We start from the raw sequence: 25,072 nt of genomic DNA on the forward strand, positions 1-25,072 counted from the left end.
GAGAAAAAGTATGAACAAACTTCTTGAAAAAAAAAATCCAATGTCATTTGCAATTGATTTTGTTAATTTTATTTTAAAGGCAACTGGACTGCAAACTGAAAAATTATATTACAATTGTATATGCAATTCTTAGAAAGAATATATTATTAAAGTGAAAAGAAACTATTACTAAAAGGAAAATCACCAAGTTCTTCAAAGCAGATAGCTCTGCAAGCCACAGAAATAATATGAAAGTATTGTTGGCAAATTTATAATGCCATATTATGTTCCAGAGGAAATTAATGTATTTTTGTATATGCTTTATCTCATGATTTTTTCATCTGTTGTAGAACAGTCAAAAAATCAAACATAGGTTTTTTGTGACTTAACATTAAAAATATTAACAAAGAAATCTTATCTGATTAGCATCTTCCTTGTTTCTAGACATGAAAAGCAAGGTTAATGTCTGACACTGCAGGTACTTCTGCTGGTCAATCTGAACAGGTTTGTAAGGCAGCTTTATTAACCTGGATTTAAATTTCCTTAAATTATACTGAAGACCAATTTATTGTGGGAAACTTATTTTTCATTAACAGTGAGGCTGAGAAGTTGACTATTTTATTGTCATAAGAATGATTGACTATTACTACAGTTTTTGTGGAAAATTGTGTTTACGGCATTGAACAATGATGTTTACGACAACAGTCTGTTCACCTGTCTGTCAGTTCCTCCACCAGCATTCTTTAAAGCCATTAAGATGCTTCAATCAAATGTCACAGGAAGTAATAGTCCCAAAGACAGTCACATTCTCCAAAGCCTTGTGAAATATGCTGCCCAGGCAGAGAAGAGAGAGTCCAGTGGAAGATGAAGGAAAAGGCAGGAGATATCAGTGGTCCCTCATGGATGCTGAAGCCTACCTGGGTATGGGGAATGCAGCATAGCCACTCAGTCCATTGGCTTTGGCACTGGTCTGACCTAGGTCAAAATGAGTTGCTTTCTACCTGAGAGCAGCTAGGCCAGGGCTGTATTGCACCGGGGAGCATGGTGTGAGTGTGGATATCTGAATGTTTCTTATTCCAGAGTTCTGGGGGAAAGAAGGGGGAACGGTAGAGAGTATAGCAGAAAGGGACCTAGAAAAAGCAAGGACAAACTAAAAGGACTGCTGTGGTGCCTTGTAAGCAAGATAGGGGAAGAGAGAGCAGAAGGGAGTTCACCAGGATCAAAAGGTGATTCACAGAAAGCCCTAGGAAACTGAGCCTCATACCTTCTTTGCTCACAAAACAATGTGCTAGATTTTTACTGAACCTTTCCCTAAACAAATTTTCTCTTTCACCTTCAGCCTGAAGTGCCAAGGAAAAAGTTATATTTGAAGCTCATTAATGAGCATCTTTAGTGCTCATTAAGTAGATGTGCTAAAAGCTACTTAAACTTCTAGGGCTTGCAAATATAAACATTGAAATGACCATTTCAAACTGTGCATTAGAGCACAGAAAATAAAAAAAAACCTGATAAAGTGGGGTTTATTTGCTCTCCTAGCTAGATTTGCATAAGCAGCACTTCTAAACTCTGCTGTACTCTGTCATTATTGTTGCTCCTAAAGATGAAGATGTTTTAAAAGTACACATTCAGTGTAATCTAATTTAATAGGATTATTTCAAATGAGGAACAATTCACAAATAGAAGTTGATAACTCAAGTTAACATTGAAACTGCCTTGTACACACTTTAATTAACTCAGATTTGAAAAAGTATAGATAAAGCTTCATTTGCAGAATACCTGATAAATGTAAGTGCATTAAGTATTTGCAGGGGGAAGAATAGCACATTGGGGATCAATCACTTTGCCTCTTAGAGTAATGTAAAACAGATCAACAGATGTTGTGTGACATAGTAGATGCCTTTATGTCTGATCTATTCCATTTATACAGCATGACACAGTCTCATAGCAAATGCAGATTCAACCGTAACAAAGCTCTAACTTATTTAAACCTTAAATGGTATTTTTCATTTGTGAAGGCTGATTCTGAAGAGAGAAGATATATCAGAAAGGAAATTGTATGAGGCAAATTTGAAAATTTGTTCTTGGTTTTAAATTTTGGTTCACATGTTTCCTCCAAGTCTTAAGAAAAAGGACAATATATTGATTTCAAATTCTGCAAATTTCTTGGCGCATTTGTGGGCTTTTTACATCTGAGAAAAAAACCCACGGATCTCTTACCCAGGCCATCTTCTTTGGCATTTCTCTTTGTACTGGACAACTGATGAAATTCAGACACGTTCTGCAAAAATACCAAACTACCATATAACAGAAAATCATGCCTTGGGTTCAACTTTTTCCCCAACAGCTGTTGCTATGGCATGAATTTGTTCTAAACTACCTTGAAAAGGAAAATTTTTAAAGACATGTTTGAGAAAAACAATAGAAAAGAAAAGTAATATTAAGGAATTGGAATTTTTAAAAATTTATAGTCCAGAATTTTAGCAATTAAATGAGGACCAACATACTTTTTCTACCAGTGCAGGGTTATTTGGCCAAGAAGCTTTCTGTCTTCCATTTGGAGCTACCAGCCAGGATAATTTGATAGACATGTATTTTCCTATATGTGCTGGGACTATTCAGTGTTCCTTGTTTTTCTATTTTTTAAAAAATTCTAATATTTTTTCTTTATTTGCTGTTTTCTAGTCTACCCCAACACAAGTGAAGGAACAGTAAGGGTTTAATAGAATGGGGGTGTGGGAACTTTGAGGGGCATCTGTTGCATCAACTTGCTTCAAACCAGAGTCCATAATGGTCCCTGCAGCCTCAGGCTGAGCTTTTACTTCTTTCGTGGCAGTTTCATTCAGATGCTTAACAAACACACCATTATAAAATCTTTTTCATTATCTGTACTACCAGCTCTTGACAGAAATATCAGATGAGTCTGTAAATCCACACTAAACAGCTCCTACCATTTAAAAGGATCCAGGTCTGCTCACCAGAAGTGCTGAAAGATGAATGACTCCTAAGATCCTTCTACTTTTACTGCTCATCAAGCACTAGTACTTGCTATGCCCTAAGTCTCTAACCCACTGATAGTATGTAGCATTAGTGTGGGAATTTTTAACCCAATACCACCGCTGCTGTGTGACACTGAGAAACTCTTTAGCCCAACAAAAACCCAGACAGAATAAGGGAGTTAAAAGGTTTTCTTTTTTCATTGCTGCTCCACAATTTTAGTCCATCATGTTCTCAGTTAAATCTGCAGCAGCCTGAGAGGTTAATTCCTCCATTAACACTGCCTGGTGCTTTGCATGCTGTGAATTGCACAGTGAGCCAATATCTACCTCCTCATCTGCATAGCTGCTGCGTGCAGGCCTGCTGCCTTGCCTGTTTTACTACTATACAGTTCATGACGCTTTCATGCAGAAGGGGATTTCATTGCTGTTTTGAAGATAGGTTTATCTTTTTTATCTTCAGTTGGATGACACAAAAATAGAGCACACATGACATGGAAAGTACAACAAAAATGTTTTCAAGCCATCATGGTAAAGGGTGATAAAAGGATCACTTTCATTGCCAACAGAGCAAATTTCTTCAGATTAATTTAATTGCTTTACCACAACAATCTTCTGCTACAAACCAAGAAATATTTTTCAGGCCACTTTGCAAACCAGTTCTTACTCAAAAGAAAAACAGATTGGTCCATTCTCCTCACATTTGCAGTCAGACGCCATTATATACTCCTGGGCCTAAAAAAAGACTTATCTAATTATGGAAAGTAGAATAAGAACAGTCAACAGGTGGCCATTAGTAGGTCTAGTGAATTTAGCATAGTTCTAAACTGTTAAGGACAATCTGTTGTTTCATGTGCCCTTGACAACATCCAGTGAATGAAGAATCTGTAAATATATTTGGCAGTTCATATTAGTACTATATAACAACTGCATTTGAAATTTAACTTCTATCCTGTCTAAATTAAGTCCCTTTTTCTGCCCTTTAAATTCATTTAATCATATTGACATGAGAAAAAAGAAAAAGGAAAAACTTTCAGAGAGAATAGAAGTGAATATATTTAATATATTTTACTGACCAGGAAATGAATACAAAAATTTCCAGTAGGAGACATAATTAAAATTTTTTAAAATAGAAGTTAGTATTTTAAATATAGTGCTTTGTAAGACAAGAGTGAGTGCATTATTTCGACACTTCTATGTCTGTATTTTTAAGTTCTGTTACTGTAAAGAACTTCCTCTCAAAAAAAAATACATTCAGGAAAAAATGGCCTTCTCTAGTAAAGCTCTAATGACTGAAGTAGAAATATCATTTGTGACAAGTGACAAGTTTATAATTTGTAACTGTGACTTTTAGTCACAGCATAAAACATCAATTGTTTGCTGATGCAATAGAAAACTCTGCTGTAATAGAGAACATGTTAATACATTCCCACTTACAGCCAGAGAGACACACTACACCTGGGCAAGAAATCTTCACTTCTGAAATGGAATGCCATTTCTGTAGATTTCTTATTCCACACTTTTTTACTCCAAGTTTGTTTCCTGAATAGTGCTAAATACCTGTCTTATGAACACAAGTAAGTGGACCTCAATTGAGTAGGACAAAAGGCGCTAGTGATGAAAAATGAATACCTTAGATGAAGATCTGTCTTATAATGTGATTACCCTTGTCTGAAAGAATGTTTAAACTTACGTCTGATTGTACTGAAAGTGTTAGAAAGAAGTGTTTTTACTATTTTCTTTATTCTGTATTATTAAATTTGAAGTGGTTTAGGGAATAATGGAGCCTAATTTAACTGGAATCTTTTGCATATTTATGGAGGTAATGTCTCTTCTCTGGCCATACAGTGGAGACTTGTTCACTAATGTCATTTGACATGGCTATCTCTTCTCTTCTCTGGTTAATACCAGAAGTGGGGTGTGAGAGTCTGGAAAAAGCTTCAGGTTCCCCCTGCAGTTTATGCTGTAACAGCCTGGATATCTGCACCATCCTATTCTCTTCCTTGCAATCTGATTTCTTTTTGATCAAGCACTCCTCTTGTTCAAGAATAAGATTTAAGAACCAGCGAAGTCAATATGTTTTATGACTAAGTAAAATACTGTAGGGAATTGTTGCAAATTTCAAAAGATTTCCCTATAGTCCATAAAGTCAGAAAAGGCTTGTATGACTCTTACAGGCAAAGTGCATAAAATCAGACAGAATATCAGAACTGATAGGCTAAGGATGCCGAAATCCTTATCTAGCTTCCCTTGATGTTTAGTTTGGAGATATGTTACAATAAAAATTGAGACTGATTTTTACAATCATGGTACAGAATTTTTTTCTTTTTTAATAACTGATAAAACAACTTTCAAAATTCTTTTTAATTCCCATTCTCAGACTAAATAATAAACTTGGTGTAAAAAATTTTGTACAATATAAATATCTGGATTTTAAACTAAAATTTCTCTTTCTTGGGATTCTTCATAATTTGAAAAACAAACATTTTTGAAGACTATTGTAATACACTGTTGAAGTCTCTGACATCTTTGAACTACTCTACTTTGAAACAGGATGCTGAAATTAAAACTGCACTTGCAGAAGTATTTACAAAATAATTGTTAATTCTCCTCTCCAGACTGATGTAAGCACTGTAGAGAGGAATTTCTTTTTAGCAGTCTAATCTGAGACTTTTAAAATTAGTTGCAATTCGAAGCATTTCTCTGCAGATGTTTCTTCTCCACAGCCTGAGCTCCAGTTTAGGAGACCTTGAACAGGTCTACACAAACTTTCAGTTTTTAAACAATGGCCAACAGATATTTAAGTCAAAAAGCCTTGCTAAAGAGATGCTTGTCTTCCAGATGATATTAGCCTTTCCGTATGTGGTGACTGCAGCACTGCATCACACTTATCCTTCAGTTAATAACATGTTGATGTCAAAACAACAGTTATCAACATTTTATTTTGTGTTCCAGGGCATCTCCTGTTTCAGACTGCTATGCTGCTTGAACAGCAACAGCGATAAACTGTTACATATACAGAGTAATCTGTGCTTTCTCCCAGAAAGATGTGTCTAAATGTTCAATGGGCAAACATACATATATAGCTTCACAGTCCGCCTTGGGCTAGATAAGGTATGCTTATGAACCCAGGACTTTTTAAAAGTAGCTTGTATAAGAAGAACTACAAATGAAAGGAATACATTGGTAAATGAGGGAAGAAAAGAACATTCAGAAGTATTCTACTCTGTTGACCTGGTATCTTTCTATTAATAGAAGAATAATTCCACTGTGCTCAATGACAGTTTATTGCTTTTTTTACAGATGGAGCTTCATTCATTGCTATTGAATAACGTCTGAGTCCAGCTGAGAAAACCAAACATTGTCAGGTCCTCAAGTGAGAAGCAGAGAACACAGAAATGCCCATTCACAAATATAAATGCAGTTTAAAAGTGGGTGTGTAGTTTATAATAATTATGTTTTGCTTCACTGAAGATGTGAATGATGAGGAGTACAGAAAGGGATTTGGAGGAAAATCTCTATCTGTTTAATTCTGGCAAAATAAATCTACGTAGAAATAATTCAGAAATAGTAAAAGAGAAAATACCATAAGAGCCTCCTTGTAAATGCATGTAATACAAATGGTGTAGACATCTGAATGGGCGTTTCCTTGACCTGGAATGTTTCTGTGAGGGGACAGCAATGTGTGACCACACTCCCCAAATGCTGGAGCAGGGCTTGCCCTGGGAGCAATTTTTGCCAAAATGATATACAAACTTACTTCTTTTACTATGAAAAAGGATTCTTCTGATAGCTTGATTTTTTTGGCCTTTTTTTGTTCATTGTAACTTACCTTAATAAACTGCAAGTAGTGATTTGTATGTCTAGCACTAAAGCATACTATGTTTTCAAATTGTTTTTTACTTTCTCTTGTCTTATATTATTTAACAAATATTTTTGTAGGTGGAAAAAGCAACAACAAAAACAAGAACAACAAAAAAAACTCAGTGCAGCACCCCTTTTTGTTGCTGATATTCTTCCTCTGCTAAAGAAAGAGAAATGTTTTCCCTGTAGTGACACTGCTTTGGTATAAGTGCACTATATTAAAATATACTGTCACGTGATGTTCTAAAAGCACCTCAGTAAAGGATATAAAGTTATTTATAAAATCTACATTAAATTAGACAACCTATGTAAATTACTCTGTCATAATGTTTGCATTTTCCATGGAAAGATAAAGAAAATAAAAGTCCATAGGAAAGCAAAAAATACTTGGCATCCAGAGCAATTTACTACTTTGGAAAAAAAATCCATATTGTGCCTTGTCAGCACAAATTCCTCTCTTTGCTTCCAGAAGTTCAAAGTCAAAAGGCAAGGTTGAAGATAGAGATTCAGATTTAGTGTACTGAACCCTAAAATAATTTTAATGCAACAGTCTAGGTATTTGATTAGTCTGCACTATCATAATTTATTTCTGGACATTATCACTCGCTAAATATTCCCATCACTTCAAGCAAACCTTCACAATAATGCTTTGATAAACCTCATCACTTGGCTAAAAGAAGCTGCTTTGGATGCCAGCTCACAGCGCTGCTTTACTTCACTTGAGGCCTGCCAGAGAGAACTGCTTAAGAAGCTGATTTTTAAGAACGCCTGAGCAGTCAGAGCAACCCTGGAGACCTCTGAGCACTTAGCTCTTGTAAAAGGCAAGCACAAGAGACAAAGAATTGAATCTATACCTCCATATTGTGTTTAACTATGTCAGAGAAATTAAAGAGCTCTTTGACAAAGTAGCTTGTATTTTACATGGGTATAGCTTCAGCCATTGCGCTCACACTTCCCCACAGCATTTAAATATACTATGTTTCATTTATCAGTTTTTACACCACTAAAAATATCTACTAAGAAACATTCAATACAGCTTTATTTTCAGACTAATTTCAGGTTTCAGCACTGCAAACATTAAGAAACTTCTTACTCTTCTTCTCAAGAATGTTCAATTCACAATCTATCACTGTATCAAAGTATCACTACTTAGACATTCCTGCAATTTAAAATTTCTCTGATGGAAATCTCCACATCATCTATTTTCTCCAGATTTAACAATGACCCCAATTAAATTTTAATGTTTACAGATTTTCAGTAATTTAAAAAATCTGACTGAATATGGATATTGCTGAAGTTTTGCATCTTGTAATAAATTATTTATTATTTGGCATACAATCTATTCCCACTATACCCTCCAAAAGGAATTATTAAATAATAATATTATTAATAAATATAATATAAAAATATAATATAAAATATATAATATATAATATAATATAATATAATATAATATAATATAATATAATATAATATAATATAATATAATAATTAATATTATTTTTATCAGTTAGGTCACTAGTTCAAAAACAGATAGGAAGTCTCTTCTTTAAGCTATCAAGCTTCAAGATCTTTAATTTCATACTAGAATACCTCCAAATCACAAGGAGATTTTTCTTTCTTCTATGGCTTTTCTTACCATAATGAGGAATTATTGCCCAAGCCATTGCGGAAGCGTAGATGCCACCAATCATCCAAAACATGCAGAGCCAGCTCAGGTGTTCACCTCGTTTTTCCCGAGCAAGCACTTCCGAAAAATAGGAGAAGACTGTTGGCATAGCTCCACCAATCCTAAAAGGAGGTACAGATAATGGATTAAGCAAGAGAGTTACAGCTAGATAAAGTTTGAACAAGCCTGTAGCAGCAGTCATCAAAAACCTCAAATACAAGCACCTTCTCTGGCAAGTGTTTTTTTTTAAATTGCACCATATATTGGAGAACTCTAGAGAAAACTTTCATAAGTTTGGATGCAATTTTTTGTCAAATATTTCCTTGAAAATTCTATGTACTATTTATTACATTCAGTGTTTCAAGGGAATTGTCAATGTGTCAGTCACTGGAACAGAAACCAGTGTGAAGTCTTGACTTTCACCGTTACAAAATCATGGCAGTCTACTGACAAATGCCAAAATACATTGCTTCTAATGGAAAAATATTACTCATTTTCCCAAAGTGTAATGGGTATTTTTCTAAGTCTTACCTCCCATGATTTAGGTAACCAAGAAATAACGAAATGTCATTAGGATTTTTTTTACACAAAATTCAAAACATATTCTACTCAATTGGACTACATGAATAGCTAAGTCCATGCTGGCTTTTTACTTCATTTTTTATGAAAAGCATTTGCATTAATATAATATTCATTTTTTTCTTATGGTAAAATAATCATTGTCTGAAGGTCAGTTGCACAAAAAAAAAAAAAGAGAAGATTCAACTTGGTTTTACAAAAATTAAAGTAACTCAAAATATGTATCACTTTTGGTACCAGTTTCCAAGTCATCTTTTACTATCTTTATCTGCTCACTACGTATGCAAGCTGCCTAATGTTCTACATCACAACAAGTGCTTGTGGATTTTATTTTTTCCAATGTAGAAAATACCTTCAGATTACATACATCATATGGCATAGTTTGAATTTGTAAGTGAATTTTAAAGATAAATGCATATTTATGTATCATCTGGCAGCTGCCAAACTGGAAGCAAACAGCAAACCTCAAAACAGTTTTAAATAGATATTAACAAGGGAAACATGAATACAGAAATGGTATTTCACCACTAAGAAAGTTCAGTGCCACAGCCATACAGTTTATTTTAATATATCTTCATGTACTGTTATGAAGTATTGGGTTGAGCTTATACAGGGGATTGCTGTTTTCTCTTTTCCTTTGTACAGGTCTTCACAGAGTCATAGAATGCTTTAGGTTGGAAAGAACCTGAAAGAGCAGCTGATTCCAACCCCTGCATATGAGCAGGGACACCTGAGACACCTTCACTAGACACAGCTCCATCCAATCTGGCCTTGAACATTGCCATGGATGGCACGACATTCCTCAATACCCCATTCCAATGCCTCACCATCTTCACAAGAAAGAATTTCTTCTTAGCATCTAACCTAAACCTGCCCTCTTTCAGTTTGAAGCCATTCCACATTGTTCTATCACCACACACGATTGTAAAAAGTCTCTCTCAATTTTTCTTACAGGATCCCTTCAGGTACTGGAGGATCCAATTAGGACATCCTGAAGCATTGTCTTTTCTGAAATACTGCTGGTCAATATTTAGCTTTACAATGAATCTTTTGCATAGTTGAACCTGCTAGCTATTAAAGGCTCTTCTGGTAATGCAAAGGTTTACACCTCTAGGAATTCCTGTTACATACACAGCTAACAAGGTGTATCCCATTTCTTCTCATGGGCGGAAATACTTAAAGCCTTCACTAGGAAACTGCCCTGTCACAGGCAACAAGGGACAATGTCCTTGGAGCTTCCCCTAGGCTGAGGAAAAATTGAGGGGGCATGGCCAAGAGTAGAACCACAACTCATTTTCCTGTGATGGGGAAACCCTGCTGTCTCCGTGCTTATATGGATTCAATGCTCTCCAGTTTCATAAATATATAAGGATTACTGCTATGATATAAACCCTCCAGGGTGCAGAGATGGCTTTGAATTGCACTCCCACATTGTTCCAAATAGAGTACTCATGGTTCTAATTAGAGTTTCTTTTCTAAGGTCAAAAATTTACCAGTAGAACCAGAAACAAGATCTTCCTCTTTCCTGACAAAGATGAAAAGTGCTGATAAGGAGTTACAGGTGTCTGCTTTCAAGGAGACCTAATTTAATAGGTTGCTCATGGCATCCATTGGGTGGATGTTTCAAGTTGAGAAAATCTACCTTGTCTTAATGCCACAAAATGAAGAGAACCTGACCAAAAGTAGCTAAAAAGGCACCTCCCACCTCTTAGCATGAATCAACTATATTATGGATGATGAGAGGTAAATGCTGCTTTAGCCATTAAAACTGATCCAGGTGGGTTGACATATATGCTACATCCTAAAGGTTCTCCAAAGCTACAGAAGAAGCCCTGTCCAAATCAATAGGGCAACTTGGCTAGCAAATAGACCCTTTATACATGTAAAAGGAATTCTGGAGCCAGAAAATAAAAATGTTTACTTAGGATATGCAAATAAGCAAGAAAAAAATAATCAGCATTGAAAACTCACAATTCTTCCGTTTCAACTGATTGGTTTATTTGGCGCTTCCAGTGAGTACATAAACAGGCTAAGAAATTCTTTAAAGTCCAGATAGTGTGTTTGTATTTACTAAACAGTGAAAATAACCAGTCTAGAGTTTAAAGGAGAAATACAGATGTACTTTCATCATTCAGAAAACTGCTGCTATGGAGAGTTGTAGGTGTTTGTTTCACAGCAATGGTGTAGTAAAGTGAGTTATGTGCTTTTCTGCACCTTAAACCTGTGAATGGAAAATTTGCTTCTCAGCTGGTTAAACTCGTCCTTCTAGCCTCATATAAGTACAGAGTATTTTAGGATGCTGGTACATATGAAACCCTTCTTATATCATAAAGCTACTACAAGGACTAAAAATTGATTATGAAAATCTTAGAAAGGCTAATCAACTGCAAAACTGGAGGAACAAGGAGGAAGATGGAGAGGAAGCATCCTCCTGCAGAAGACTGTTCTTTTTCTCTTAATGCTGGACAATCTCAAACTAGCAGTAGCCATGTCTCCATTCCCTAAAACTTGCTCCTAAATGCAGAGGAAGTGACAGCAGGAAGGGAGAGTAGGAACAGCTACAATTGTTCTCACACCAAACAACAATGAGAAATTGTCTTAAAAACTCAATGGACCTTGAGAACTCTTCTAAGGAGCAAAGAAATTTCTTCCCAACTTGCAGAAGTTTTAACTTGTGCTTGGTACTACAGTAATTTTCTATCATGGAACTAACATGGTGTTTGGTATACTGAACATTGCTAGCAGAAGCATAAACTACCTCTCCAAGACTGGGACAAGAGAAGATCAGAGTATCTCCAACTTCTTCCATCACTTTCTTGTGAGGATTTTTCAGATCTTTCAGCCACTACTGCTATTTATGAATTAACTTATCAAAAGTTCATATTTAAAGAAATCCACCAATAAATCATGCAACAGGTGCAAAGAAGAACACAATTGTAACAGTTTTAAAAAAGAAAACTTTGGCTAGATCCCATCTTCAATTGCACTCATACAAACCCTTAATAATTCAGTGCGTCCAGGTGAGCCCTTCCATATTTTTAGGGAAGGAATAAAATTTGATTCTCAACATTTTTGTATTGTAAGTTTGAAAGCAACTGTCTTCTTGTTGCCCGCCAACATTTTGTGAAATGCATGGTGGCATGTACAGGAGTGAATTTCAAGTAAAATTAAAAGCAGAACTGCCTCAGTAGGAAGACTTCATCTTTTGTTTTAAGGAAAATGCAATGCTATTTTCCCACAGGTTACAGTGTTAAGTCTGCTTCTGGCAAAGAATTGGTATTATACAGTGGGCTCTTTACTGTTAATGTGTTTGTAAATTATATGGCTCATTGTCACTTGCAGAAAATAATTTGATATGTGAAACTATATTCTTCTCTTGATATGTCTCCCTGTGCAGATAAAAAGCCCATGAAAATTGTGGGTTGACTTGAGAAGACTATTCATTCTAAAAATGGGAAGGAGTTTAACTTTCCTAAACACAAATTATTCAAACAAGCTGAAGCTTTAATATCTCATCTCTTATTCATTTCTGTTATTTCTTCAGTTATCCTAACCAAAGCAGTGGATGTAAACATGTTACCCACAGATAACAGAGAGAAGTCCATGCACTACTTCCTTCTGGGTCATGAATAGTATGTATCTTGTTAGTATGTACAAAAACTAAGTACTTTTTTTCCTATCTTACTTCACAGATAAATTATGTGAAGTCTGAACATTTTTTTAGAGGATTAAAAACCCACAGATCTAAGCCTCTGGGATGATGATCATGAGTGATATCTGTCTCCTGAATAACACATTCTGTAATGAGGCAAAATCTAATACCAACAGGAGGCAAAACTTCATTGAGCTTGGCCCAAAATCATGAAATAAGTTCTCTCACTCAATAAAAATCAGACTTTTCATGTGAAATAAAAGGACACATGCCTTCAGCCTTGATTTTTTTTTTGGTAAATATGTAGGAATATATTAAAGAACAACACTAATAAAATAGCAGGAGCCTTTTGCTACTGCACGTATTGCTTATATGTGGGAGAATACCATAAATGTCAATGAAAAGAACAATAAATAATGATCTTTTTCAGTTATTCTTCATCTTATGTAATAAACCCCATCAGAAGTAGGCAAAGCAAGAGAGAATGCATATTTATGTACACTCTCAGTTCAGGTTTGTTCTGTGCAATTGTGAGAAAGGTGAAACCAAAAGGAGATTTAAGGGGTGCACCTTAGGAGAGTGGGATTCAGTGAAACAAACAATAAGCTAAGATACATTTGCATTTTCTCTGTTACAAACAAAGATGATAAATGTCTGCTAATCTACCTTCAGAGCTGTGATTTGTCACAACAGATTTTGGCAACTGCACAGTGTGACAGCTGGGATGAAAACACGTCTGTGAGGCATTCAGAAACCTCTGGCTTCAGATAGAAGCTATTGTTTATTTGCAGATTCACTAGCCGAAAGGGCTTGAAATGTAAAAGCATAAAAGGAATAGAGATAATTAGGACAAAAAGCCCTTACAGAATACTAAACATACACGGTAGGATGGTGTTCTTCTGAAATACCTTGTCTTCTCTTTCAAACTTGAACAACATCCAGACTAAAAATAGATAGTGTCTGTGTGAGACTGCATTTGCAAGTTGTCACCTTGTTATTCATTATTTGTTAAAAAGTGATAGAGCTCAAAACACAGATTCAGAGATTTAGAAACAGCCCATCACTCCTTGTCCTACCATCCAATTGCACATAACAGTTTTCTTGAACAGTTTTCTACCCCAGTACCACAAGTCTCATTGAAAAATATCACTGTGGTTTTCCTTTCAGAACTGCCATTAGACTGGCAAAGTATTTAATGGCGAGCCAACAGATCAACATTTTCCTTGAGAACTGCTGGATAAAGACCTAGAAAACTGCATTACACTAAAGACTAAGCTTTGTTGATCACTGTACCCATTTTTAAATACAAGTGTTTCTTTGGACTATGAATAAGGAAGTTTTCTTGCAGGTACATAAGTGGCCTGTATGCTATTAATAGCAAGAGAGTCCTTGTAAAAATGATTCGCATGATAATTTACTGAACTCTACAATAGTCAGTTCTGACAAAAAATGAATTGACAAATAAATAACTCATTCCCCCTATTTACCCAATACTATTTAAAAAATCAAGTTTAATTTACATTCAAGCATATAATAGCAAAAAATGTGTCAGATATGTCAGATAAATTGCTTTCACATATGCTAATTAATTCTATCTTTTGTAGATTTTCTTCTTCTTTTTCACTCTTCAAGTTTTTACTTGAAAGGCAAATACCAAGGTCAGTGTCTGCTATAGACCACCAACAGGAAGAAAAGGCAGGTGAAATAGTCTAGAAGCAATTGGGAGAGCTCTCACAATCACTGGCACAATCCCCCCACTGTTCTTGTGGGGGATTTCAACCTACCAGATGCCTACTGGAAAAGCAACAGAGTGGAGAGGAACCAGCCCAGGAGGTTCCTGGAAGATAATTCCCTGACACAGCTGGTCAGGATGTCAACAAGGTAGGGCACCCTACTGGAACTGTTGTTTTTGAGCAGAGGAGGATTGGTGGGTGATGGGATATGATGGCTGGAGGCTCTCTGGGCCACTGTGATAAGCTTTCATTGTCAGAGAAGTAAGGGAAGTTGGCAAGGAGAACATGTACCTTGAACTTGTGGAGGGCAGACTTGGGCCTGTTTAGAAGCCTGGTTGAGAAAGTCCCTTGGGAGGCAGTTGTGGTTGCCAAATGAGCCCAGGACCACTGGACATTCTTCAGGAATGAAATCCTAGAAGTGCAGGACCAGGCTGTCACCATATGCTGAAAGTTGGACTACAGGGAAGAAGACCAGCCTGACTGAAGAGAGAGCTGAACTCCAGAAAAAACATAAGAGAGTTTATGATCTAAGAAAGAGTAGGCAGGCTGCTCAGGAAGAATACAGGGATGTCATGAGATTATGCAGGGAGAAAATCAGAAGGGCCAAAGCCCAAATGATTCTTAACCTATCTATTGCTGTAAAGACAAAAAAAGGTTTCAGTAAATATATTAACAACAAAGGCAGGCTAAGGAGAGAACCCAGCCATTTTCACATGAAGGAGGAAACACAGTGACAAAGCATGAAGAAAAGACTGGGGTCTTCTTTGTTTCAATTTTTAACAGTCAGACCAGCTGCTCCCAGGGCACCCAACCTCCTGATCTGTGAGACAGAGAGCAGAGGCAGAATGAAGCCCACATAATCCAAAGGGAAATGTTCAGAGACCCACTACATCACTTAGACACGCTCAAACGTTTGGGCCTGGGTAGGATCCACACAGGAGCCCTAGAGGTGCTGGTGGAAGTGCCCACTGAGCCACTTTCCATCATTTACCAGCAGTCCTGACTAACTGGGGAGGTGTCAGTAGACTGGAGGTTGGGATATATGATGCACATCTACAAGGAGGGTCGGAAGGAAGATCTGGGAAACTACAGGCCTGACTGCAGTGTCCAGGAAGGTCATGGAGCAGATAAGCCTGCACCATCACATGGCACATATAGGAGAACCAGGGGATCAAGCCCAGCCATCATGGGTATGGCTTGTGAAAAGCAGGTCCTACTTGATCTCCTTCTATTATAGGATTGCCCATCCAAAGTGGGCGATCCTAAAATAGAAGGAGATCAAGTAGGACCTGCTTTTCACAAACCATACACTATGGAGGAGGGAAAGAATGTGGATGTTGCCCAACTGGACTTTAGTAAAGCCTTTGACACCATTTCCCAAAGCACTGCCCTGGAGAAACTGGCAGCCTATGACTTGGACAGTTGCCCTGTTCCCTGGGTAAAGGACTGTCAGGCTGGCTGAGCCCAGAAAGCAGCAGTGAGTGGAGTTACACCCACCTGGTGGCTGTCACCAGTGCTGCTCCCCAGGGCTCAGTACTGGTGCCAGTCCTGTTAAATGCCCTCCTTGATGACCTGGACAAGGGGATCAAGTGCACTCTCAATCAGTTTGCAGGTGACACCAAGCTGGGTGGGAGCGCTGATCTGCTGGAGGGCAGGAAGGCTCTGCAGAGGGATCTGGACAGGCTGGATCATGGCTGAGGCCAATGGTGTGAGGTTCAACAAGGCCCAGTGCTGGGTCCTGCCCTTGGGTCACAGCAAGCCCAGGCAGCTCCACAGGCTGGGGCAGAGTGGCTGGAAAGGACCTGGGGGTGCTGGTGACAGCAGCTGAACATGAGCCAGGCTGTGCCCAGGTGGCCAAGAAGGCCAATGGCATCCTGGCCTGGATCAGCAATGCTGTGGCCAGCAGGGCCAGGGCAGGGATTGGCCCCCTGTGCTGGGCACTGGTGAGGCCAACACCTCCAATCCTGTGTTTAATTTTCAGCCCCTACCACAGGAAGGTCATTTTGATGCTGGAACATGTTCAGAGAGGATAACAAGGATGGCAAAACATTTGGAGCAAAGTCCTAAGAGGAGTGGCTGAGGGAACTGGGGGACTTTCAGCTAGAGAATATCAGAAAAAAAACCCTTTATCACTCCTACATCTACCTGAAAAGAGGTGTAGAAAGGTTGGTCTCCCCTTTTCCCAGGGACAAAAAATAGAATGAGAGGAAATAGCCTCAGCTGTACCATAGGAATGGCATAGTAGGAAAAATTCCTTCATGGAAAAAATTCTTCATGGAAAGGTTTTCAAAACATTCCAACAGGCTGCTCAGGGAAGTATGGAATGTCCATCCCTGGAGGGTGTTAAAATATGTAGATGAGATGCTTAGGAATAAGGCTTAGTGGTGGACTTGGCAGTATTAGTTTGATGGTTGACCTCAATGATTTTAAAGATCCTTTCCAACCTAAATAATTCTACGATTCTATAATTTTTATTTTGATTTTTTTTCTGTTGTGTAATCTCTCTTTATTTACCCTTGTCTGGTCTTTTCCTTCCTTTTCTCCCCTTTATATAATCTTCCTTTCCTCATAAGAATGCTGTCTTCTCTTACAGAAGGGAAGAGAAGGTTTAGAGAAGACCCCTTTCTCTCTCAGAACCTCTCATCAACCTTTACCCACATCTGAAGCTGCAAGGACTGAAGCAAAGCAATTTGTGAAGCTCAGACATTTCCAACTGCTCACTTGGCTTCACTGAGAAGTGTATATCCCTTTTGGCATAGCCTATCAGCTTTGAAGCCAGTCACCTGCAGAGCTGTTCATTAGCTCACAGTGTAAAAACACTGATAGCCCTGGGTAGGACACAGCTGGATGCTGAAGAGGAATCAGAGGCAGAAGATTGCAACATTTTGAGAGTGAGAGAATACAAGGTTCTTCACAAAAAAAAGCAGTGGAACAAGTGGATCTGAGGAAGTAAAAGATAAATACAACATGATACTAAATAGTGATGATATAGAATTATAAAAGCTGGAGGTTGGTCTAGGTCTGAAGTTCCTGAAGGAACTGCTTGGGTAGGTCAACAATCTTGTCCTCGTTCCACACAGTCTCCATCTCTGTTGGAACATTTTTGCAGTTGTTATGTATATAGACTGCTTGTACACCCTTCATGTCACAGTCTCCAAGGGGTGGATATGCAATCCTAAAGTGTTTTTTGCCACTAGACGTAGTATACAAAACTGCTGGTAAAAGTCAGGGTGTGTGGACTTACTCAGGGAACCCCTCAGAACTGCAAGTTACAAGAAACTACATTCACAGTTTTGGATTTTTGCTAACTTTTGATTCCCCATGAAAAAGTGAAGAATTTGAGAAAATACCTGAATTACAAGGTTTGTTCTACCATAGTGACACCAGCACTCTCTGATAGATTCCAATAATATAGAAGGAGTACTGCAGGAAGGTTTAGAGATTGTCTAAGGAAGGATGAAGAAAGTTGTCTGTAGGTAAGTCTCAGATGTAATGAAGTATAGTCTAAAGCAGTCTCAAAAAGGAATATTATGTTAATATGTCTTGAGAAAGACTTTTTTTCACAAGGGATAACAGGCAGGAGAAAAGCTTCTTAATAGCTTTTAGTTACATCAGTTAAAAATATCTAACCTGTATTTCCTAATATTTCTGTGGGTTTGGAAAAAAATTTGGCCAAATTGGCAATTCTGGCAAATTGAAGAAATTTTGCATTCTGGACATACTGTGTGCTTTTAAAAGAGGCCACATTTATTTAGCATCTTTTTTTTTTGCTCAGAAGAAAGAATAAACTCCAGCTTCATTCAAATTAGCAGCTATGTTGTGAGTCATGCTCTGTATCAGAAAAACATTCTTTAGACATTTTCAAACAGATACAACAAGGTGCTTTTTGATGATAAATATTTGTACCTTCCCACAATGGCTAATGATGAATACCATGCACAGTTTCTCTTCTATGTCTTTTCACTTTGTAGGAAACCATGTCTAAAGCCCTCCTAGACCTTTATCAGACTTCTGGATTCAATTGAGTGATCTTTAATTAAAAGAAATTATCCCAATAACTCTCTGCCCCTTCAGAAAACTCCCACTCCTCTCCAGTCTGAGTAACAATACCATTTTGCCTTTAAAACATATAATTCAGTTCTTTCCTTAAAATCATTCAAGTTCCATAGTTGGGCTATTTGAATCACACAAAATTACTGGAACAAAGTATCCTCACTCAAAAACGGAGGTACAGTGGAAGGTCATCGAGAAGCCTAGAGAAAACGTGTGCCTTTTCCGAAAGGAAACCAGCGATCTGGTTACCTGAATATGGAGAAGGCTGGGGCACTTAACTTTTTTTCCCCTCAGTCTTCATCATGAAGAGCTCCACTCACATCGGCTGCAGGAGACAAGGCAGGGGAACTTGAAGAATGACAACATTCCACTGCAGGAGAAGATCAGGTTCGAGAACATCTAAGTAGCCTGAAGATGCACAGGCTGATAGGACCTGATAAGATACACTGGTGGGTCCTGATGAAATTGAAAGACAAAGTTTCTAAGCCACTATCCTCCATATCTGAGAAACTGAGGCAGTTTTGTGAGGTGCCCATTGACTGGAAGAGGGGCAAGTTTTGTGATGTGCCCATTGACTGGAAGAGGAAACACCTATCAAGATGGGATTTTCCTCATCTTGAGGGTCTGACAAACAGATTTCTAGAAACCTCATGGCTATCACACTCCTACCCTGATATAATCTGAAAGGGATTATTCAGGGGAAAAATCCAATCTTTGAAGAAAACAGCAAATATGAGCCAGCCATGAATCTCTCTCTGCAGTAATTGCTATGAGGAACAACTCTACAGTTCATGCTGTCTTCTGTTGTTGTTGTTGTTGGATTGGTTTGGGGTTTGTTTTGTTTTGGAGACTCCATTTAAAATATAGTACATGGTGACAAATTATCTATGATCTATTCATGTAGCTCTCAAAGATGAGGTAGGAGGACTTTGAACAGAGTGGGGAAAGTGTAAGATAAAGATTTGAAGGGCCTGCTCCTTCAAGGACCTTTAATAATATGCTGGGTACACAAGAGAATGTGGTTCCCAATCAAGGACAAACATGTATCACAAGGAAAGCTACAGGCACTGACTCTTACTGTAAAAGCTCCTAGACAGGTGAGGAGGAAATGGTGTAGGCAGGTTTCTCATGAAGCATAATAAATACATATTTTGCAGTATATCCCAAAAGGGACAATTTCAGTTAAAGCCATTTTGTGTCTGCAAAAGACCAAACCTTTGTAGCATAAGGGTCCAGACCTGCCCCAGGACCAGGCTAAGCAGTAATACAACAAGCTTCTCAACTTTGCAGGATCACAGAAGAGTGAAAGTGTCATGCTACATGATCTGCAGTGTTTGTGCATGGAGTGAAAAAACATAGCTTCTGGAACTGATGGTAATTTATGATAAGGGATTTTTTAAATTTTGTTTTTCTATGGGATTTGGGGTTTTCAGGAAGTAGAATATTGCCATTTTTCCTTCTTGTCTTATAAAGCCGTATCTGACAATCTGGTGACAAACTAAGAGATTCTTCTAGCTAGATGATTCCTCACATTTTTCTCTCTCCTCTTGTCCTTCTATTCCTCTTCCTAAATCAGTTTAAAACTACTGAGTGCTATGGTAATTTCTTTTTGGCATTCATGTTGAGCCCTAGCCTACTTCAGACCAATTGAAAGGATTTCTCAGAGCACAAATATCATACAACTGCATTGCTGAACCATAGCTCCATAACATAAAGACAACAAACCATTAAAGAAATGGAGTTCATGTGTGTGGCTTTACAGCACAGCTGCTGTGCTCTCATCTGATCCTGCCTATTCAGCATACCAAAGACTGATAGTGGTCTGAACTGGAACTGTAATTAGGAGTCTTAATCTGAGTCAAGCAATGACCAGAAGTGCTAAACCAAGCAGTCAGCAGAACAGAGCTCTTGTTTATCCAAGTGTGCAGTAAAGGTATAGGTTTTCTCATAGTAGTTTACTTATCTAAGTCCTTCTCTGCTCATAAAAGTTTATATTTATAAATTTAATCACTGAGAAGTTATTTAAATGAAAAGTAAAGAAAACACAGTTCATAAACTCCAAATGTTTCAGGGAGAACATTTGACACAGTTTAGGACCCCATTGTAAATTTATTATGATGCCATGTGCACAATATTGTGCACATAAAGACATTAGAAACTTTACAAATATTACCAAAAACTTAGTGTACACCTGTATTGAGAGTATTACTTTGCTGACTGAACAAGATACTGTACATAAAGAAGCTGAGGCTTAAAAGAGTTAAGCAAGTTGATCAACTTCACAAAACAAATCCTTTGCAATATAAGAACAAACTCAATCTCACAGTTTTCAGTCTGTGTCTTTCCCCCAAAATTATTCTTCCCCTTCAGGTTGCTATTTAGGAGTGTAGTAGCTGCCTTGCTTAGTTCTCTCACCACTGATACAGACTGTATTTCTACACTAAATAATGCGCTCATGCAAACAGAAAAGTTTTATTAACACACAGAATTGTGAAAATTAACAAAACCAGAGGAGCTTACCCAAATCCAGAAAACAAGCGACAGAAGAGGAAGAAGCCATAGCCCTGGACAAAGGATGAAAGGAAGGCGAAGAATCCATTGACAGACATACATATCAGGAGTGATTGTCTCCTTCCCACCTTGTCTGCCAAGCCTCCCCAGAAGAATGCCCCCACCATCATCCCAAGGTACACGATACTCCCTGTAATACACAAAAATACAAAAAGAGATATTTTGTCAGCTACATAATTGACCACACCAAAAATCAGTTAACCTCCTAACCTTACAAAAAGATTAGTATACTGATGATTTTATCCTTTCTCACTGAATAGAAATTACATGCACAGTTTTGTAAATGTATCTAGAGAGAACAGATTTCCTACTGTTTTTTTCATCTGTTACCAGACACACTTAATATAAACATAAAACTGAAGCTTAGTATAGATACTAAAGGTGCATCTAGCTAAAACAATGAACATGCAGGCAAATAAGTCTGAATAGGAGGAGAAAATGCCACTATTTCCTCAGAATTAAAATGAATTCATGTTAAATATTGTGAAAAAATATTACTTCCCCTACAGATACAATTTGTCTGAACATCTCCTGCAGGACATTAAACATCAGGATCGCTGGGAGTATTATGTGCTAATTATAAAACAAACACTTTTCACCTGAGATCTATAGAATCAAAAACGTCCATCTTGATTGGTTTTTTCTCCCTCCTACATCAGTGTATTTGTCAATGTCCTTTCAAAGCAAAAACACTGTAATGTTCTTGACTTGTTGTTTTGGGGTTTTTTTGTTGTGTTTCCCCCTCTCAATAATTATAATAAATGTAACAGATACCGTTACATTTCTTAAAATGGTATAGCAAAAAAGAATATTGGGGTGATATTTTTTTAGCATAAATTGTGTTTCCACATGTACTTTCTCACAGAAAGATAAGTTGAAATATTTAACATTTTAATTGCTCACATCTTAACACATTGTACATAATTTCCTTTCCAAACACCCTGTGGAACATCTGACAAATATGTATAACATATTGAGCAGACTGTCAGAAGGAAAAAGTAATTCCCAAGTTTTGGACAGAACCATTAACTTTGTATTTTGTTTAATACATGGAATTCTTTTTCCATCTAGTTTCTTGTTGAACTTCCCAGGTTAGGTTTTATATATTCTGCATATTTCTACCATCTTCTACAGAGCAGGAATTACTCTCTAAGGTGCTAGAAGTAATTAAAATACTAGAAATCTTTGTTATGTGTCGCCTTTTGATTAATCTCAAGAATGGACAAATTCTCCAGCATCTCTAATGGACTGTAATTGCTGTGAAATTCTGGCCTCCAAAAGAATCAACTTTGCCCTGCAGAAGGTAGTTGGATGGTAAAGGAAGCTGAAGAAAACCCATTTAAATTCCTGGGCTTGGTTAAATGCATATCAGTGTAGAGTTTACTCATCAGTATTTCTGTACTTGGAATTACAGACAATAACATCTGAAGTGCTGACATCTGCAGGGTCTTATACACCCTGAAGTGTCTCTGTTCCCTTTCATGCAAGTAGTTTCCACTGCTGTTTCCTTATGAGACATAATTTGAAATAGGATATTTTTAAAGAGGATACCCATTGTGTGTTATATTGTATATTAACAAGATTATAGAATCAGAATTATATAAAGTGGTTTGGGTTGGAAGGGACCTTAAAGACCACCTTAAACTTCAATCCCCTGCCATGAGTAGAGGCATCTTCCTTTAAATCAGATGCTTCTGATTTCTCAGAGCTGCATCTAATCTCAGGATAACAGATCCCATGCTGCTCATCACAGAATTGCTAAAGCAACAAACTCCGTAAGAAAAAGAGTTAAGTGTCTTCTAAAAAACAGCATTTGTCAATGAATATTTTCTAAATTTTGCTGGGTTCTTAAACTTTCATCAAAAAATACTGATGATAATACAAGTAAATCCAGAATTCACAGAATTACTAAGACATCTTTCTTTACCTTCTTTAGCTCAGGAAGGACACAGACATTACAGTATTCTTTTTCAGTATAGAGGTGTTTAGGAGCAGACATTTATTGGATAGCTTTTTCATTCTGATCAGAAATTTTATTCCACTAGTTGAGATTTTCCTGTAAATGCACATGGCTAATGTATTTCCTGGTCCTAAAGAGACAAAGATTGATGGGTAATTTAGCATATTCATTCAACGGCTTTGAGATCTCTCCTGTGGGTTATTTCACCATGCTGCAGGTGGATCGCTGCCCATAAGCAGTTTGGAAACTCCATCCAACAGATCTGCTGCTTGCTTGACAGTAGGAGTGGAAAGAATATAGCGAAGATCATCAAATAGCTATATTGCCAGCAGACAGATTTCAAAAAGAAAAAAAGTTCATTTTTATTCTTACAGTGAAATTCATTACATTCTTTTCCGTATAAGTATTATTGGGTTTTCCCAGTCAACATTCTAATATAAGAAATAGAGAAGACCAATTAAATAGCCTTTTATTTCTTTATAGAGATAACTTTGAAATATTTCGATGCAAATAATCATAATTTTACCAATTTACATTCCTTGTGATGCACAAATATATCAAAACATTTTGAACAATGAAAGAAAAATGTTTCCAAGTCTTGAGTTTAAAAAAAAACCCCTTTCTTTTAGATGAAAAATCCTTTGGTCATTGTACTGTGTTTTGGACTCTTATACTGATGTAATACTCCTAAAGAACATCTGAAAGATGCTGCTAAAAATAATATTCTCATCCTGTCAATAAACTGCTATAAATAAGCTGCTCTCTGAGCAGCAGCATTATCTTTTTCTTTCCCATTATATTAACTTCCAATTTTTTCCTAATTGCCTCGTAGTCTTTGCACACATCCTGTCCTTGACCAAAGATATATAACCCTTCCATCCTGAACCTACTGCAGCTACCAACAGTACACGTTTTGGTACATTTTCTGCCTTCTATTCTGTATTTTCGGTCTCTCTTTATTGTAAGACATTCATACAATGGTTTGGGTTGTAAGGGACCTTAAAGCCCATCTATTTCCAACCCCCCTGCCATGGGCACTCCTCATTAGACCTGATTTTTCAGACTCCCATTCCCCCTGGCCTTGCAAACTTCCAGGGACAGTGCATTCTCAGCTTCTCTGTACATTCTGTCCCATAATGAAGAACTTCTTCCTTATCTAAACCTGCCAGATTCTGAAAATTCTCTAGATTTTGGGTGTCTCTTGTTGGCACTGGCACCGGCACCAAAATGCTAGGATTGGGGTAGATTGAAGTTCTCCCTTCTTTAGTTCAGTAAACTTTAGTTTACTTTAGTAAACCTTAGTTTAAACCCCTCCTGCATCATGTAAAAAGAAAGTGCTCTTTGTCTCAACTTCCGAATTTTTCCTTAAGATCATTTTACCTTGCAGCAATATTCACAATAAGTCACAAAAGTGAAAAACGGCACAGGAGAACTCTAACCATGTAAAATAGCTGAACAACCACCCGACAAATGTAAGTAGCCAATGAGCTAAGATGATAATTTTATTGTCATCAGATTATCAAGAGCATTTCTCTTCTAACCTTTGTAGTTCTTGTTTATTATGTTATACCACTGGTCAGAACATAAATGTCTTGTGGATAACACTAAATTTTTTGCACATCTTTTATAATTCACACATTACATTTTGCATAAATTCATATATGTAAAAATTAAGTACCACATTGTTCGTCAATCTATAGATGTATACAGATGTCAACCTAGCATGTAATGCTGAGACGGTACTCCTTTTTTGAACAGCTACTACCAACCACAAGACTGGCTACTTTTCTCTTTCTTTTTGTACACTTTTCCCTAAAGAAATCAGCTAATACAGTGGAAGGAACTCACTGGTTTGATATCCAGTCTGACCTTAGAACATATTTTAAATATATTAAGACTTCGAAGGATATCTGTATCATATGTCTTGGATTTTCCCCACAAGGTAACAAAACTGTCTAAAACTGTCAATTTTTGGAAGAGCACTGAGAAGAGGCAGATGGTAGCTGAAAAGAAACATGC

General features: G+C 37.2%; 1 protein-coding gene across 2 annotated transcripts in view; it reads right to left on the bottom strand.

Annotated features, from left to right (window-relative positions):
• SV2C (synaptic vesicle glycoprotein 2C) overlaps positions 1–25,072 on the bottom strand; it is a 119,509-nt gene that overhangs the window by 43,534 nt on the left and 50,903 nt on the right. For both annotated transcript variants that reach the window (XM_036402723.2, XM_036402725.2), the window contains 2 exons: positions 21,043–21,223; positions 8,476–8,627 (listed from right to left, as the gene is read on the bottom strand). In XM_036402723.2, the coding sequence (XP_036258616.1) occupies positions 8,476–8,627; positions 21,043–21,223 (333 nt within the window). The remainder of the gene's footprint in view (positions 1–8,475; positions 8,628–21,042; positions 21,224–25,072) is intronic.

This window comes from Molothrus ater, chromosome Z, assembly GCF_012460135.2.
Source record: "Molothrus ater isolate BHLD 08-10-18 breed brown headed cowbird chromosome Z, BPBGC_Mater_1.1, whole genome shotgun sequence".
NCBI classification, from domain to species: domain Eukaryota; kingdom Metazoa; phylum Chordata; class Aves; order Passeriformes; family Icteridae; genus Molothrus; species Molothrus ater.